The 18,901-nt window shown below is 33.3% G+C and overlaps 3 protein-coding genes across 3 annotated transcripts; 2 read left to right on the forward strand and 1 right to left on the reverse strand.

Moving 5' to 3' along the window:
• The first annotated feature begins 1,147 nt into the window (after positions 1-1,147).
• LOC113491930 (signal peptidase complex subunit 1) lies at positions 1,148-1,603 on the forward strand. Its single transcript, XM_026869143.1, has one exon. It carries the CDS (start codon positions 1,216-1,218, stop codon positions 1,495-1,497), a length of 282 nt encoding a protein of 93 aa, XP_026724944.1. The 5' UTR covers positions 1,148-1,215; the 3' UTR covers positions 1,498-1,603.
• LOC113491921 (GPI inositol-deacylase) lies at positions 1,600-16,405 on the reverse strand. The gene is made up of 17 exons (XM_026869137.1): positions 16,030-16,405; positions 15,855-15,946; positions 15,294-15,424; positions 14,777-14,934; positions 13,767-14,045; positions 13,335-13,505; positions 12,807-12,928; positions 10,317-10,451; positions 9,240-9,396; positions 7,465-7,733; positions 6,933-7,061; positions 6,447-6,668; positions 6,045-6,233; positions 5,360-5,513; positions 4,515-4,960; positions 4,180-4,281; positions 1,600-3,851 (listed from the first exon to the last, which is right to left on the reverse strand). The coding sequence occupies exons 1-17, from the start codon at positions 16,180-16,182 to the stop codon at positions 3,461-3,463; spliced, it is 3,300 nt and encodes a 1,099-aa protein (XP_026724938.1). The 5' UTR covers positions 16,183-16,405; the 3' UTR covers positions 1,600-3,460.
• A 127-nt stretch (positions 16,406-16,532) lies between these two features.
• Positions 16,533-17,365, forward strand: LOC113491928 (UDP-N-acetylglucosamine transferase subunit ALG14 homolog). The gene has a single exon (XM_026869141.1). It carries the CDS (start codon positions 16,678-16,680, stop codon positions 17,314-17,316), a length of 639 nt encoding a protein of 212 aa, XP_026724942.1. The 5' UTR covers positions 16,533-16,677; the 3' UTR covers positions 17,317-17,365.
• Positions 17,366-18,901: the final 1,536 nt, after the last annotated feature.

The following is an 18,901-nucleotide window of genomic DNA, read 5'->3' on the forward strand; positions in this document are numbered from 1 at the left end:
AGTAATTTGATTTTGCATTCGGAAGCGAAGAAATATGTACCCTGGATATATAATAAAAAAAACTAAATCTAATATATTTAAAAATTGTAATTGTATTGTTGATTTACTTCAACAAGAAATTGATCCTAATGCATTTAATTGCATGATTGATTATACAAAAAAATCACATGTGATTCATTTATTAAATTACTTAATGAAATATATTTTATGATTGAGACTTGATCGCCCGAAATAATAAACTTAAAAAAATAATAATTGTGTTTTTTATAAATTGCAGATGTGATTTTTCAATTATTCAATGCGATGAACATAAATTGATTTTAACTAATTATATAATTAATTTGTTCATCAACTTAATTGTAAATAGTTGGTGTACGGGTGTAAATAGAATTTTAACAGGAAAAATTGCTGATTTTGATAATAACGATACTTAAATTACAAGCATACAATTTCTATAAAATTCATAAAAAAAGGAAATAATGTGAATGCATTTAAAACCTTATTGTTAATTAAATGATTTGATTGATTTAAATCATGTGATTTTTGATGGGTGGCCATTTCCAACCATCTACTTTATTTACATCGATAAATAAAATAGAAGGTTCTCAATTATACCCTTAATAATTTAAAAATGGTTTCTATTAATGTGAATTAATTGGTGATTGTAATATACCATAAGTGTATTATGAATGTTAGCCAATGAAATTAAACCATATTACGATTTTATTACAGACTAATTTTTCTACAGAAAATCATATTACTTAGTAAATTATAATAGTAAAAATGTGTCAAAGTAAAAGTGGTTTAATTTCAATACGTTGTAGACGTTAATTAATAAATTGTATAAATTATCCGTATTTATAAATAAAGAAAAATCTTTATATTTTTGTTGTATTCTTTTTTCTCTTTAGTACATTTTATACACGGCAAAAATGCTGTACTATGCGTAACTACCTATAGCAACCTATAGATATTATGTAGATGAGTGCATACATACATATAGCTATAGATCGCTTCACAGACGCTAGCGCCATCTAGTTTACAGGGCAAGTAGTGAAAAAAAGAACTGATCTGTCAGTGTCTCATCTATACCAGTATTATATGTATTATCTATGCTCTACATGACGTGACGTGTCATTTGACGTTGTCAAATCATAATTTGTTGTGGTAGTGTCGGGTTTGCGATATCGTTTTCTTATTAAATTAATACTTAACATGGATTTCTTCACATCAATTCCAACGCATATTGACTACGTTGGCCAAGCCAAAGCCGAGAAACTTTACAGAGCGATAATAACTTTGTTCAGTATAGTTGGGTTCGCGTGGGGTTACATCGTCCAGCAGTTTTCACAATCCGTGTACATTTTGGGAGCCGGTTTCATCTTAGCTGCTATCCTGACTGTTCCCCCATGGCCTATGTACCGCCGCAACCCGTTGTACTGGCAGAACCCCAGAAACGCAGAAGAGAAACCATCGGGTAAAAAAGGAAAGAAATAGTAGTACTACCCCTACTATTCCCAAATTTGTTTAATACCATGACCCTAATTGGAATTCTAAACAGCTGTGTATTTCTTTACTCTCAAATAAAATAGCTTATAAGGTTCATAATGGTTTTATTACTATATCAAATTTATACTTCTCCTGGCAGGCCTTTCCTAAGACATTTATAAATTTCTATTTGAAATATCAGATATAAATATAACATATTTATACAAGCAATATAAGTTGCAGCAATTAAAAAAAAAAGGCCTTTTAGGTGTACATACATGTAAATTATGAGAAAAAATATTATAATGGTCTAACTTTATGTTAAAATAAAGTATAGGTAACAAATAAAAAATATTACCACAAAATATGGACTATGGTGGTTCATCATTAAAGCACCTTTCAGATATGTGAGTGTACTGTACAAGTCATTTCCAGTTAATATTTTATCTGAGTTCATACACATTTTACTTATTTAAATTAGATACATTATGCTACAAATTTATTTAGACTAGTATTTTCTTTACTAAAGGTAAACAGGGTAAATGGGACTGATGGGGTGAATAAAGTTTAATTTTGAAAATGGATCACTACCTGCAGTCCTGTCACATGTGTTATTTTTTTTTTATTTGAAAACATCTGTCTTACAATTTATGAAACAGTTGAGACACAACAATCAATTAGTTAATTTTGAATATCATTTTAAAACCATTAATAAAATTCTTGTATTTATCACACCAGTCCCATTTACCAATTTAAGGTATATAAAGTTAAAACTACTACACAATAAGATATTGCATTCATGATTAAAATCTTAATTTATTGATTATAAATATTTTGTGCTTTTAAGATGTGATAAATTGACTTTTTGGAAGTGGTGCAAGATTAATTGGAAGACATCTGAAGCTAAAATGGAACAGCTATTATAAATTTTCCCTATGTTCTAACTAAACCATGGGTCATATTAAAATGCATTAAGGCACCTAGACTTTTACATATACCTACACCTTTTGAAATTTCTTTTCTTTTTTCTATTACAGTATTATCAATAAAATTAAGCATCTTTTAGACCATGCTGTGGGGGACTATTATGCAGTTTAATACAATTCAATACATTAAACTGTGTGTACTTGTACAATTCACAACTCCCATTGACTATTGGCTAAAATATGATTTAAACGAATGCTGAAATGGGCATTCTAATGTTTTTTTTTTATACAAACCAAGAGCAACTGGTTCACGTATATTGTAAAAAACAACCTAATTTTTAATGTCTGTACTTAGGTTAACATTTTAATAAACATTTTTCTTACAAACATCCTTGACTAGCCCAAGTGAAAGTGCGTTGTTTTAATAATCATGGCTTAGTTTTATACAGATTAGTAAAAAACAAAATAAAAAAAAACTAGAATATAGTAATCTCGACGAATAGCTGTAATTAGGAATGAGTCCACTAAACAAAAAAATACGTATTAAAATACACGTCCTATAGATAGAAAGCCTCATATAACATTAATTACTTTAAGGCAATTTTCGTTCTTAGACTTGAATTTCGAGAGTTATTGCTGAATTTTTAATAACAAAATCCTAATTCAATTACACAATGTATGACCGCATCTATTGACAAATTACATTACACCATTGATTTGTCTATTAACATATTTAAGAACATAAGTTTCAATTAAATTAATATACCCGTAATCAAGTACCTAAGATATCAGTCTATTACAATTTTCCCCACTAATTAGCTATCTTATAGGGTATGATACAAAAATATTAACAAGGCTTGTATTTGTCAGATGCGGTCACACTGCAAGTAATTTTTTAAAAACTCTGGTTCTATGACTACTGAACAAATAGATGATATATTAAAATATCGTTCAAACTTTCCAAAAGGAGCTACATCATTCACGAGGATACAGACAAATGTACAATAAGAGATCAAGGCATATAAACGGCTAGGTCTAACTCACAACTATAAATTTTCAGTAGCACTGAATTTATCCTTCATATTCTTGAATATTCTGTACATTTTACTACTAGTGCACACAACACAATCATCAAGTTTTAAATCGGGGCCTCGTACTGTTTCTCTTTCTAAGAATTTTTTAAACTCATCATCATCATCACAGTTTCTATTCTCCGCATTATCTTCCCGGTTTTGTTCATTAGTCGGAGTCTTTTCTTCATTTTTGTTCTTGTCAATAGATGGCACTGTTTCCTCTTTATCAAAAACTTGCTGCAGTGTTATGACAGCAAACATGAATGTAACTCCGTAGTTGACGATAGTGAGTGAAAGAGGACCCAGGGCTAATAAAAATACTGCCATCGTAAATAATAAAGCTGCTACAGAATCATAGTGTCTCCTGAAAACAAAGTGATTTATTTAATATCTTTCATTATTCAAATTACGAATCTTAATGTCTGTTGATATGTGCTACTTTTAGCACCCTTACCGCTTACGGACTTACGGATAACCGCTATTTCAACTTTTATAATTTTTTACCGTGCGAATTCAGAAAATCAGAACACAGTTCATTCGAAAAATCAAGTTTGTAAGGTGTGGGAAGTGATCTATCATTCTATATTCTAATTTGAGTAACATATTGAAATTTTATTTGCAATTGTATATCATACTCATTTCAGAACAATCGTAAACTCATTATAACAAAAATATAACAATAGAATACTCACAAATTTCTTCTTGGTAAATTCATCTGCCACACGCAAGTGGAGCAAGCCGACATAACAAGACCTGTGTGGTAGGATGTATCAGGTTTTAACACCATACTGTATCTGCAAAATAACAAAAAACATGTAGATAGTGGAAATAAGGTAAATTTAAATCTGAATTGGGTAAAATGGTACAAAAACCTTTAGGAATTATTGTTTATATTTATATTCTAATTCGAATTAGGGCTGATTGGACAATCAGATAATTTAGATCTCAAAATACATCAGATTTCGCCATCGAAAAATTGTCTATATGTCTGATAAAATTATTAGAATATAATTGTAATTTAACTTACGAAAAGTTCCTAGCCCACGTTAATAACGCTGGCACATTGACTAGAGTCACAGCTAACCACATTGAGAACATCATCATGTGGAAATTTAAAGAGCTGAGGTCCTCATCGACCTCAGCATGTTTATCTTCTGATTCGTCACAAGGCTTCTCACCACTTTCATCATTCACTTTATTATTATCATTATTTGGCTCACTGCTTGTGGTATCACATTCACACTTATTTTTTTCACTGGCAACGTTGTCTTTAGAATCATTGACTGTTTTGCCATTTGTTTGTCTATTACTGTCATCGTTGAGTTGTTCCCTAGATGTACTAGCTTTCGGAGGTTCGGATTCGGTTTCCTTGTTTGGTTTTTTGCTTCTAAATATACGACGCACTCTTGCAAATATTTTCGCCATTAATTTATAGACGTAGTCTTCTAAGTATTCTTCGTACATTTTGGAGAGCTGTAAATTATATAAGACTTATTAAAACAAGGTTATTCTCTTTTCGATTGTTACACAATTTCTCTGTCTATTCAAATGTTTATTGGAATTCACTGCTGCATGCAATAGATCATTTCATAAAACCGCTATTTGGTGAGCAATTAAGAATGTTCTATAATATGATGGTAAAGTATTCGAGTGCTGATAGAGATAGTTCTCTGTGTATAGGCTAGTTATATGTAGTTATAATCTCTATTTCAAAATGGAGTTACAGCGTCAACAATAAAAAAAAAAAAAAAAAACTCAAAATACAACAGAAATTGTCTGTTTTGCAAATCAACAAAACACCTGTAGCTAAACGCAGTTAGCAGCTATATAGCTACAAGCTAAGATTTTACAAGCATAAGTGTCCATTCTCACCATGAACGCATAGAAGGCGGCGCCGGCGACGAGCGCGGCGGCCCCGCAGGCCAGCGGACCCGCGCACAGCAGCGCCGCGCTCACCAGCATCGGGACCTTCTGCAGCCCCGCCGCCATCTTCTCCGCCAGCCCCGGCCCGCCGCGACACATTATTCTAAGCATATCATCATTTATAATATGAAAAAGTGCAGAGATATTAAAGAATGGGGAAAGTTTGATTCAGATTGCTTTTACTGCCCGGATAGCCGAGTGGTTGAGGTCACCACACCAAACCCACTGTGCGCGACGTGCCGCGCGGGTTCAATCCCCGCGTAGGACAAGCATTTGTCTTTCTTTGTTTTCCACAAATGCTTATTTTGAGTCTCAGTGTCTTTGTGCATGTGATGTGTATGTTTGTAAAACCCCCGCGACACAAGGATTAAATTCCTTACTGCGGGAGTAGTTCTTTGAGGAAAAAAAATCTCAAAATAACTATCATGATGATATAAAAGAGACTAATGCGAAAAATGTGCTCATTTGTTTATTTGTTAATAACGAAGGAAGGAATCTTACTAAAAATTCCTTAACATAATTTAAACTGAAAAAGAGCAGCCATTTAAGTATAAAAAAATCCTAAAAACTAAAAAAATACACAAACTACTACTACTGTTAAAAACGATCGTAAAATGTTTTTAGTTATACATACCGAAATAATAATCGATGTGCTATTTGTGAAGAGAACACCATAACTGCCACGATAGCTGCCGCGGCAATTTGCAATATTCCCAAGGCAGTCAAATAAGCTGGCAACACCAGCAGAGACTTTATGAAGTAGCGCAACTCAAGGTTATTCCAGCTTGCATTCTCAAATATAAATGAGAAAATTGGAATGGAGCTGGAAAATACATATAACATATAATACATATACATATGATAAAAAACTCTGTTTAAAAATAAAACGCGACTAAAAACCAGTTTAAAGCAACAATTAAAATTAACTTTAGTAATTAAATATATGTACCACTGAAATATACCCGTTTTTTTGTCACGCGCACACAATTTCTTGATCACAAACGATCTTCAAATTAGGCCTAACCAACATACTTACAAGAATATAACAGCACCAAGTCTCGCATACAGTAAAGCGTAATAAGGCTTGACACCTTCACTAATAAGCGCACTATGTAATGACACACACGCGCCCTTTTCTTTCAACTGTAGGAGATTGCTTCTTGCCGCTAGCAACACTATCGCTGTCATGTAAGGCACGAGAACGGGGCTGTAGTTGCGAGCCATCTGCGCGAGGCGGAGGTACCAGGATTGAGATATGCTGAAAAGTTTAAAGATAATGCATTTAAAGATTATTACATTTATATTGCTCCGAAAACGATGGTCTTCTCATAATATTTAATCTTCAAATTATTTTTTTATTTGATTAAATTTTTCGGAAATACAGAAATAATTGGTTTGATAAAAAAAATCAGTTGGATATATTTTTTGTGAATGGTCTTGGATATGTTAATAACTTTCTGAACATTATACTCTTGAATTAATTAGAGAACCGAAACTTTTCAAAACATTAGTTAACACTCACCTTATTCTGTACGTACATTGTGGATCCAATAGTAATGTTATCTTTGGATGTTCAGTCACTTCCAAACTGTCTGTTACGTTCGGATTAGTTTTGAATAATCTTAACTTCATTGGAGACTGTTTTAAGAGACTGGAAAAGAAAGTTAAATAATTAGATGTAGCAGTAGGAAGAAATGTTCCCCTTATTTTTAAGACTTCTAGACTTCTAGAGGACTTTTTCGCCTTCGGGAAGGCGAGTGTCATACTCTTAACGGGAACTCAGACCAACGGAATGATTTTCCGTTCTTATAGTCGAGAAACGGAAACTTTAGGCCTTAGGCCCCAGGGCAAATTCCATAGGCTTTTTAAATATGTGAATACTAATCCAATAATGCTTATTTCTTACAGTAATCTTTGATGATCTAAATTCCAATACGCAGTAAACAAGCGTGGGGATCAAATTTGGTATCTTCATCGTGTAATCCTTCTCTACGTATGAGGAGAGGCCATGCATAGTAACAGAAACAGTCTACTAAACAAAGTTCGATACTCACGTAAAATAATGATAATATTCATGATTTTCAGCCCAAGGTACATGCAGTTCAGCCGATACGTGGTACTGGGCCTTACAACTCGGCGTAGGTTCTACATACAATAGAAATGCTTGATGAACAGTGTTAAAGTTCCTTAGTGTCAGCTCGTAGTACAGGCTTTCGCGTTCCGTCTCCGATATGATCTGGTATCTTCCGAACCACCAGAGATATTGAAGATCGACATCTATTACTCGTGACGCATGGTCGTTAATATCCACGTTTAATATGATCTGTAAATAAGCTGGAAATGTCAAAATACTAGTATCCATGGTAATGGTTTTTTAGACTTCTGAAGTAGTGTATGAAGTGGGGTAAACAAAGTGTTGAAACGAATTTTGACGAGTTTACTTTGTTACCTAATAGTAAGCCTTTTTTATTACGTGCTATTATTTTGGAAATATGATTTATAGCTACTTATTGAACCTAAACCAGGGTCAATTTCAAAAAGCACTGAACACAGATTAATGTTTAAAAATGTAAAGATGTTATTTTGTAACATTTGTTCATAGTACTTAGTACTGTTGCTTAACATAATTTATATTTATACTGTTTAAAATTAGGTAATATACCATTAATTTTCGATGACACAAATTTGAATCTATACTAATATATAAAGCTGAAGAGTTTGTTTGTTTGATTGTTTGTTTTTTTGAACGCGCTAATCTCAGGAGCTACTGGTTCGATTTGAAAAATTCTTTTGTGTTGAATGGACCATTTATCAAGGAAGGCTATAGGCTATATACCATCACGCTGCGACTAATAGGAGCGAAGATACAATGGAAAATGTGCTAAAAACGGGGAAAATTCTAACCACGTGGACGAAGTCGCGGGCAACAGCTAGTACTATAATATATGTTGAGCTTCAATCATTTTACCATTTACAACTATTTATAACCTTCTTTTTTAAACCTTTAACTTTCGTTATGTGAACAAAAAGAGAAAGTTGTTTCATATTATGCACCTAATTTAAGATAATCAGACATAGAATAGCACAAAAGAGTCCAATTCATAATTTTAGAAATTATACTTCAATGTCATTTCACAAAGCTGACATTTCAAAGGCAAACAAATCATTTAGCAAAGTTCTGGAATAGGGCCAAAATATCTTCTACACTATGATTAAAATATCTGCCCTTTCCCTTATTCACAGCAATGACGGAAGGTCCCTCTTACAAATGTTACTCATCACTTGTGCCAGTGCCAGAGAAAATCATTTGAGAATAGGGAGAGATTCATTTCAAACTTTTGCTTGAGATGTTATGATATAAAAAATAAAAATAAGAGTTCCCAAATTTCATGTCTGGTTTCTTATTTATGAAGTGAAACCTTTTTTACAGATATTTTTGCGTTTGAGGAAGCGAGAAGCCGCTACGCGCAGTATATTGCGCCGTCTTGCTTCCATAATTGCCAAATTTGGAGATGAAGCACTCCATTTTGCATTGCGATTAACCAATTTTTTTTGGATAGGCAAATATCAAATGACTCCTCCCGCTTTGGGTTGAGCGGAAGGGAGTGTCAGACTTTTTGCTAAAATCTACCCATGGTCCTTCCTAAGCCTTTTTTTTTACCCACTGGCGCGTTTAGATATTGCAAGTGTTCATATGACTTAAAATCGCAAAGTATCATGAAGTATTCAAGGTTTTCTCCCACTACCATTATATTGCGAAAATGTCAGCAATTTCTACAAGTCAAGTACAAATGTTATTTATTATTATTACTTATTGTGTCACACTCACCGGTTTCCTTGTAGGCGATACTTTGACGACAACATGTGACCAATCGGGATGTGCTTCTTTAATTTTATGTAAATTGATCGTGGCCAGTTTACGTTTGCCGTTGTCTGCGGCAGCCCCTGTCCATCGGCTCAATTCAGATAATGATGTTGCGTCTCTACTGTAACAAGAAAAATAAATAGAATTCAGTATTGTTTTGTAATCATCATTATTACGGGCATAGGCCTCCCTTTGTTTATATCGTTATCTTCTGTCTCTTGCAACACATCCTGTATTGGGATATGGCTATTATTTTGAACTATAACTCAAATATGAAGTGTAATAAAGTTTTGTTGCATCTGCATTATAATCAATTCATCATCTAGCCTAGCATTTTCCCAACTATTCTGGGATTGTTTTCGCGAGTATATTTCATACTTAAATGATACAACAGTTTTCTCAAGTGACCTTTGAATCATTTAAGTATTTGGGAACAGCGCCAAGTTAAACCAAACGCACCAAAGTACCCGTGTTTTTAACATTACAATACAATGCATCCTGAAAAAGTGACGAGTAGATAACGGTTCGGTATCGCTACTTATCTCTTTATAGCTAATATCGAGCGATAGAACGCAACCTTATCATTTATTGAGTGATATTTAATAGTAAATTACAGAAAAACGTGTTGACACATTTTGTCATTTGATAACTGTATCTATACAAAGGTCAATGATTTTATCACCAACCGAAGCACTGAAAATAATTAACTGAATTTTGTAATGACTTGTAAAAGTAAGTTTTTTCTAGTCAAATACGCGGGTCAGAAATCTCAAAAGATAGAGAGGTCTAGAAGAGAAAGGGGGAACCCTTTGCCAAGCAGTGGAATCTTAAACCGGTCATATAAAAATAAACTTATTTTTAACACGGTATCGTTTAAAACCAGGCCGCCCCATCCACTTTAGTGTGCAGAGCAAGGTCTTAATGCCGAACGTTCATTTTCTCTTCTCTATCACTCTCTAATTTTAGCCACACCTCTTTGTCTGCGATCAGTCTACATGAATGTATATATTAGAATTACTATAACATACAATAATATCTTACCAGTATCTGTACGTATTGTATGAATATTTAGCATTGCATCCAAACACCCAGTCCCTGTCTTCCACGTTGACGGCTTCGATAGCTACGAATCGATTTTGTGGAAACGAGACCAGTCGTATCATTAAGTATGTCATTCTGAAAGAAATAATTGCATAGTTAACATAACTATTTATTATCAGTATAAAATATCGTTCTTGATATTGATTAATTTATTTTGCTATATTTGTATTCACACAACTTTCAACTGGTTAATTTAATCTTCACAGAATAAGTCAATTAAACCAGTGTAAGAATCAGTGAGTTTTAGTGAGAAGTACATAACTTGTAAAATTAGAGAAGATGTCATGATAAAATTGAGGTACCTACTCAATCTACAGAAAGGCTCGATCGATTTCGATGTTACTTTATGACAGTGTAAAGAAGATTACCATTGCACTATACGCGACTGATTATAGATAACAGAGACAATCTTATCTTGCAATGCATTTACAAATCAATCCTCAAGTAAGCTAAGCTAAAATATGACGTATTGAAAAAAAAACATACAAGAACTGGTATACATTTCAGTTTACGTCGAATAATAATACCAGCACTTAAAAAAGAACTGGAAAAGCGATTAGATAAAGAATACGACTTTGTTACGGTTTATTAAAAACGAACGATTTCTTCGTCGTACGGCCGCATTAAAACTCAACAGCGAAATCATTGCATAGTTATGCAATTTACGGAACAAAAATAGTAGAATATTTACTACGTGTTAACGGAAATATTCATTGACGTAATATTACAATCTTAAAATACACATTTCGTGCATTTCTGGAATGGTGCCAAATAACAGATCTACGAGATGAATTAGAAAAACTTTAATGACCTAATAAAGATTCACGTACAGGGCGTTGCTTTGAGAACACGCCCTTATATACCAAATGCAGGCAAACATTACAGGTCCTTGCATAGCAAAATGAGAAGAGACCTAGGAATAATAAATCAATCTGTATCATTTACTATATGCTTATAGCAGTAATGATAAATTATTAATTTAAACATAATTAATCAATCACGATTACAAACTCACGTATCGTGTTGCCAAAGACTCAACGCCAAGAAATCATAAATTAAAGTCATTCATAAGATATAGTATTTGGAAGTTTTCTTTTGGACTTTAACATAGTAAGTCGGTATTATAAAGTGTGAAATGACGATAGTGGATATAAAATTAAAAAAAAAGTGCAAATCTACGGCCACCCATTCCGTTATGCACTATTACTAAGGTCTCTTATCCAGGTTGCAACCGTTTGCTAAAGAGAATTTGTAGATTTTTTTAGCGCACAAGAAAAGAGACCCGATGCTTAAATTTTACGTGCTTCTTACAGTTCTAACAGAGCAATTTACTTATTTATAGTCACTAACAACTTAGAAACATATGAATGAAACACATGAAACAAAATATGTCATAACAAATTTATCTATTACACCTTTAATGTTGAGATTAAGGGCCTTTTAACATCTTGAGACTGTTATCGCGTACCGCTATCTTGTTGATTATGTAATAAGGTAAACACTGGGTTAACAAAACAAAACAATCACGATTATGCAAATCATTTTCCTTATTCGTGAAGACAGGTGAGCGTCATGAAATGCTTTTGAAGATTAATGCTCATTGGTCAATGTTACCGATGTGTAATTTAAAAGATTCTTAGAGCGCGAGATCCTTTTAGACAAATTGTCTCCAATAGAAAAGACTGTCTTACTCGACTATGCAAAACACAATTTTTCGAAATATCAGACTGTTAAATGTATCAGACGTATTTTTTTAAGGGGAATTTGCACAAGGGAAAATAAAGGAACATGGGATGGGATTTAGTGGATAAAGTCTGACACTCCCTCCGGCTCAACTCAAAGTGGGAGCATATGGTGACATCCCACCCGGAAAAAATGTCTTCTACGTTTTCGTTGTCTTTATATATTTTGAAATAGTATGTTAAATAACGGTTATTTTAATGAAATGACCGCTCGCCCTCATCCGTTTATTTACTAACGTTACTCTATTAAACGTCGCCTGGCTGCCTCTCCATTGAAGCGGAGCGAGGCCGCGGAGCGGAGAAATATTTACCAATAAGGTAGCGTAACTAACGGGGATCGTGGGATTAAATGCATTTTGGATAATACAATGTACATATTCCTAGGAATTGGACAAAAAGTAAGTACGTACGTAGGCTCTAAATTAAAATAAATATGTGAAAGCGCGCTTTCTACAATTACTGTGACATTTCTTAAAGTGTAGGTGGTAGAAACCGCCTTAACGGTAAGGGATAGGAAGAACGGAATAGCAACTTCTTTTTAACTTACTTTAAATAAGTTTAGTACTTTCGAGAACGGTTATCAGAAAAAACCGTCCTTTGTTTAATCTATACTTTATTCAAAGGCCACTGCAGAGCAAGCAAGGTAAGGTCGATTGCAAATTATGAACTCAAACTGTTGCCTACTTACTTATCAATCTGCGGCCTTGATATTGTGTACATCCTCCTGTTGTCCTCATACCAGAAAGCATCCACCATCATAGTTACATTAGCACGCGGTATCTCCGGACTCAACGTCATAGATCGATTCGCCTGAAAACGTATTTGCTTTTAATCTGTCATTTAAAGTAAATCTTATCAAGATAACTTGGAAAATATGAGTAGATAACGACGTATGACAAGGAATTACTTAACGTATTTGTGAAATCTTGGGCCATATATGCAGTAATTTAAAGAGCTAATTAGAAGTGACTTGTGGATTTCTTATCATTTTTCAAATTTTCCTTATCGGATCTTGTGCTAAATACTTATATATTTAGGAGTTACGTTATAAGTGGCCCAAAATCAAGTATACTTTAGCAGTACTTGGGCAGCTCGGGACTTGTAGTAGTTCAGTTAACAACCTATGTCTTAGTGGCGCCACTTCTGTACTTCTTCAGAGATAAGACAGTGAAAAAGAGTATTAGACAAGGAGTATTCCTATTTATTGTATTCTTACCTTAAAGAACTGTATTGCTCTCGACTTTAATATTTGTCCGTCTTCAACAATTTGTTCCGTGTCCGGGTTAACGATAGAAAAAAGGTATCTGTTGATGACCATCACTAATTGTTTGCACCAGACAATGCATACGTGATCGGGGGATGCCCATACACCGGGCACAGAGGTCGTCTGAAATAATTTCACTGATTACCACGTAATTAAGTTTGTCATTTTTCTGAAAGGAGTTCTGAAATGTTTTTTCGCAGAATCATTTTACATATACAACTCTCACCGAATCTGTTAGGAATTACTAAAAATAAATAATTATACTTATGATTCTTCTAGATTAGCACTTTAGTATTATGTCAAAGATATGGCTAAGAACAAAAAATGAGGATATTTCAGAGATCTTTGTTTTTGTAAAATCAGATATTGGTTTATAAGACTCACCAAAGCACTAATGAAGCTGTCATTTGAGGACGTCAGACCAGACGGCATTAAAAGATCGCGCGGTCCATTCCCAAAGCTGATCAAGACCTTTTTCTCTTTCATAAACGGGTGATTATGAATGTACGTTTTCCATTCCAAGTCCATTAGCATGTAAAAGTCATCCATTGCGGCGTCTACATTGACAACTGGCGCTTCTAAAGGAGCCGCCAAAGTAATGGCTAAAGCTGTCGTGTCAAGCGTACTCGGGTATGCTAAAAGACGTTTAGCTATAAGTCCTCCCTACAAACATAAGGAAACTGTTCTTTTGAATCGAATTTGCAGAATTTTGGCATAACATAAGACATTGTTTTTCCTCGTTCTGGACACCTGTTGAAGGGTATTCTCATAACAGATAAAACCAATTTCTAGTAAGTACCTAAGTCATTGACACTGATCCGATAAGTGTACAAACAAAGCCATTTTAACTCGTTGATCTTGTCATTATTACAGATGAAGATACGTCATGTTCTTGTCAACTTTCGAATACTTAAATGGAACTGTATTACTGACTGAGTAGACAGAGCAAGTAGCCGAGCGATAAAGTTTAAAGACATAACGATAACGACTACTGGGCGCAAAAAAGACCTTCAATTTATTAACTCGGTTAACTTGTCGCGTAATTCATTTCGATAAAATATTTCAATTCAATCACACCAGCCTCGAGGGCCACCGTTGGACTTATAGGCAACAAAAGTTTACGAATAATGTTATTTACTAGCAAAAAGGCAATGGGAGAAAGACACATTCTCTCTATCTTCTTTTCGTAAAGACGAGTCCTGCTGTTAGGAATTTCATTCTTGTGTCGCAAACATTAAGGACAATGACCGAAAACAGCACTTATGAACCACTCAAACGCTTGGTCTACCCGGGGGTCGAACCCATGACACGTCGCGTCTTGTTTTATTGACAACCTCTTTCTGTAGTTGAAAATGATGTTTCGATTACCTCAAAAGGGCAAAAGAAAGACTTACCATAGAATGTCCAATGAGAATGATGGAAGTTGGTACAGTCTTGGTGTACTTGTTACTTTTATATAGACTTAAAATCTTTGATATACAGGCTGCTGCAAACCTGGTCTGGCTCTGAAGCACCCCACCGTAGATGCCAGATAACTCTTCATTATAACTGACTAAAAATAGTATTAACTGTGGATTAATTTGCAACAAGGTTTTATTATTGTGAATGGAACCAGTATTTTAAATCGTAAGCCAGTTGTATTTTACCTATTATAAATTAAAGATATAAAAACTTCTTTTCAACAGTAATTTATTTAAATATGCAAAACTAGTTAAATTTCCAGTTTTGATTCTGTATTCAATAGTCTAAGATACTTAAGCCAAAGCCATAGGCTGGTAAACCATCATAATGTAATACAAAAATAAAGCCATGGTTTATAGCCAGCCTAACATAAATAAGCAACTTTTTATTTCAAAGGGTTCAAAGAGGTTTTACATAATTATTTTTATGATGATATTGTAAAACCCTTACGTGTGAAGAAGTCAAAGTGGTATTGATAGCCCTTAGTGAGGGCCTTCCTTAATGCTACAGACGCAAGTGACCTGGCCTGCATGTGGCTGCCAGAATTCCCAGGTATAAACAATACTGGTACACCATCAAACCTGTTTACAAACATAGCATATTAAATAAGAATACATTCAATTTGGTATCAATTGTAAGTTGTGAGTTAAAACATCTTTTTTTAACTTGAGAGGTCTTTGAATACCTGTTAGGCTGGCAAAAATTTTTCTGTATATTGTTGTTTTTCTTCTAGCTAAGACTAATATGCCTTTCTTAACTTATGTGAGAGGAGAAACAAATTACTTTAAACTTTTAGTTTTAGTAACCAGTTTTGTTTTTTACTATGAAGACATGGTAACTATTAAATATTATGAGTTAGTTTCTATCGCACATCTTACAGTAAAAAGGAAACTAATTTCAGACAGAAAAATCCTGATCATTCAAGCCTAAATACTTTTTTTTAAATTCTATATACCGAACTATTTAAAAAAAAAGTATATTTTATTGATAAGTGCTAAAGTGAATACTTACCACATTTTCCTAGCTTTTTCAGTAAATCGCCCTTCACTATATGCATACAATCCATATTGGGGGTAAATCTTGTTTTCTGGCACGGATAATCGCTAAAAATATGAATGATTAATAATAACAATGTTATTCATCTTACTAATTCCTAAATTTGGTTTGTCCGATCATTTATACTAACCACGAACTGCGGATATTCAAACATATAAGTCATAACACAGTAATTAGTTTTGTCGCTGAAATGTAAATTTAGAAAACCGAGAAGATAACTTATAACAAAGATAAATGAAAGAATTTGAAATATGCTAGAACTCAAAACGTTAAAGAATTTCATCTTGACTGAAAATAATAATCAAATTATACTAATACAAATTTAAAAACAGTATTTTATTTTATGGCATTGTCACGTAAACACCGCGCAGTTATCCAACAATATTATTGCTTTCACTCGTCAGCCGTCAACGAAATTGTTTGAGATTGGATTGAATTTGCAATTCGCATTTTTTTATTGTCAGATTGACTTGACACTTGACAAAAACAATGAGTGACTGTTTCATAATGTTTTGTGGCTTTGGATTACCCGATCGATTGCGATTACTTCAAACCACAGATCTCACATTATTGCTACGCTCCAACACCGTTGTAATAGAATTAGGAGTGGTAACACTAATGTTTTTATGTCAAAATAACATAACCTACAAAATAATACAAACAAAGTTTACAAAAATAAATTATCAATGAAAACAATCAACCAAACAACCGTATCACCTTATCTAATAAACAACAAAGTTAAGTGACTAAATCGTAACTGAATTCTAAAGAAATCAAAATGACTGGTTCCGAATTTTTCAGCTCTTTTTGCGTCTTGTTGATCTTAACATTTCTGATTCGCATGATTTACTTGATAATAGTGATTATTACTGGGAATTGTACACTGATTAGAAGCAAACCTATACGAACGGTTTTTTGTATCGGCTCCGGCGGTCACACAACGGAACTATTGCGGTTTGTGAAGAACATTAACATGAAGAAATATCAGCCGCGAATGTACATATTAGCTGATAATGATGCAAGCAGCGAGGTCAAGATTCGTGAAACTGAGATAGACAATAACTACTATCTTGCCAGAATACCTAGAAGTCGCAACGTGAAGCAGTCATATTTATCTTCAGTGGTTAGTACCTTGTATGCCACTTTGTATACATTCCCAGTTATTTACAAATTAAAACCAGACATTATATTTTGTAATGGTCCAGGTACTTGTATTCCAGTCTGTGTTGTAGCATTTTTATTACGATGTCTGTTTTTGCTAGATTGTCGTATTGTTTTTATAGAGAGCATATGCAGGGTTCATACCCTGTCACTGACTGGGAAGATCCTTCAGTTTTTTGCTGATATCATGATTGTTCAATGGCCTAACATGACTGAAACTTGTTTTAGAGCCAAATATTTTGGTAGACTGACATGATATGTTGGTAAAGCTGTTATCTATTGCAATAAACATTACTTTACCTGTATTTTTCCTTCCTTTATGCATTATATACATCCGACTGTTTTTTTTTATGGCAATAATATATTTTTATTATGTACCTAGTATTTAGCTACTTTTTTCAAAATTTCCTTAAATCTCTAGTTAAAACTTATTGCAATTGTGATCGTTGGGATATTTTATAAATAAAAAAATATAACTTGAAAAAGTGTATAATTAATAGCTCTAGGGAGATCAATACAAAATTGTTTGCAGTTGATTATATTTATCACAAATATAGCGACAACAATGTTTTATGACAATTCTAATATCATAAAATTAGTAATATACCTTTTATAATTTTGGTTGTACAATGAAATTGATCTCATTGTTTTAAAACAATCTCACAGCACTTACTTTACATAAAGAACATACAGAAAAATATTCATATAATTTTCACTTCTACATTTGTTGGAACAGAACATAAAAAAATAGATCGAAAATACCTCCACTGAAGCTATTATTACAAACCTATTCTTAATAACACAAGAAGCAATTTTAAATAACAACTTAACATACCTACAACTGTGTATACTTCATGGTACTTGAATGTGTGAAATACACTTAAACACATAAGTGAGTTTAAAGAACTTCATGTAGATTATTTGCTATTATGTAGGTGTAGAAATGTATACAGCTATCAAACAGATTTCAATTGCTCTCATTCGTAAAGGTATTGCCAATCAGTTATGCTATAAAACAACAACATAAGGCCCCTTGAATGGCTGGATCTTAGATTATATACCTATAGATGTAACCATGGCGTGACCGCACTTGAAACAGAAATAGATTTTTATGGTGTTGCCTAATAAGTTGGCAATTCCCACATATTAGGTAAAAAATATTATGAATTCTACTTGATCGCGAACAGACATTATAAGTACCTGTAAGTACTTCGCAAACTAAAAATTCTGAATTAGCACATTTTATATGCTAGCTTCAATAATGTAACTCTTATGTCGTAGTCGTACGAAATACTTTAATAAAACCTCCTTGGTCTAATATTTCGTTTTTACAAGGGCGGTAAGGAGAATCGTATGGACATCCATCGACCGACACGACATAAAACACACACGACACGTTCAATGATGAAATAAAACCAGTCTTTATCATAAAAATATTTATTACAAACCATAAGGAAATACCTACATTCATAATTATTGACCCTTAAACAATATTAACTTAGTGTGCATATTTCTGATTCTTTCATCTCGATGAGATAATGACGTCATTATATAATGAATCCTGACTTCAAAATATCTAAAAGCGATAGCTTTAATTAATAATACAAAATGATTTTCAAAAGGACTTTGTTCATTAATATGATTCTTTATTTCTGCAAAGACTTCTGTACCAATAAATTTTTTCAAAACACTGCAAGTCATTTTTGGTAAAGTGCCTTTTTGTGAAAAATAGGAATTCCCGTGTATTGATGTGGTTTGTCTTAGAATTTTTTCGGCAAACACACAAATTTTGATAACATCTTGTGATGGATAATGTAATCCGCCAACATCCTTTACAGCAA

This window comes from Trichoplusia ni, chromosome 3 (assembly GCF_003590095.1).
Source record: "Trichoplusia ni isolate ovarian cell line Hi5 chromosome 3, tn1, whole genome shotgun sequence".
Lineage (NCBI taxonomy): Eukaryota > Metazoa > Arthropoda > Insecta > Lepidoptera > Noctuidae > Trichoplusia > Trichoplusia ni.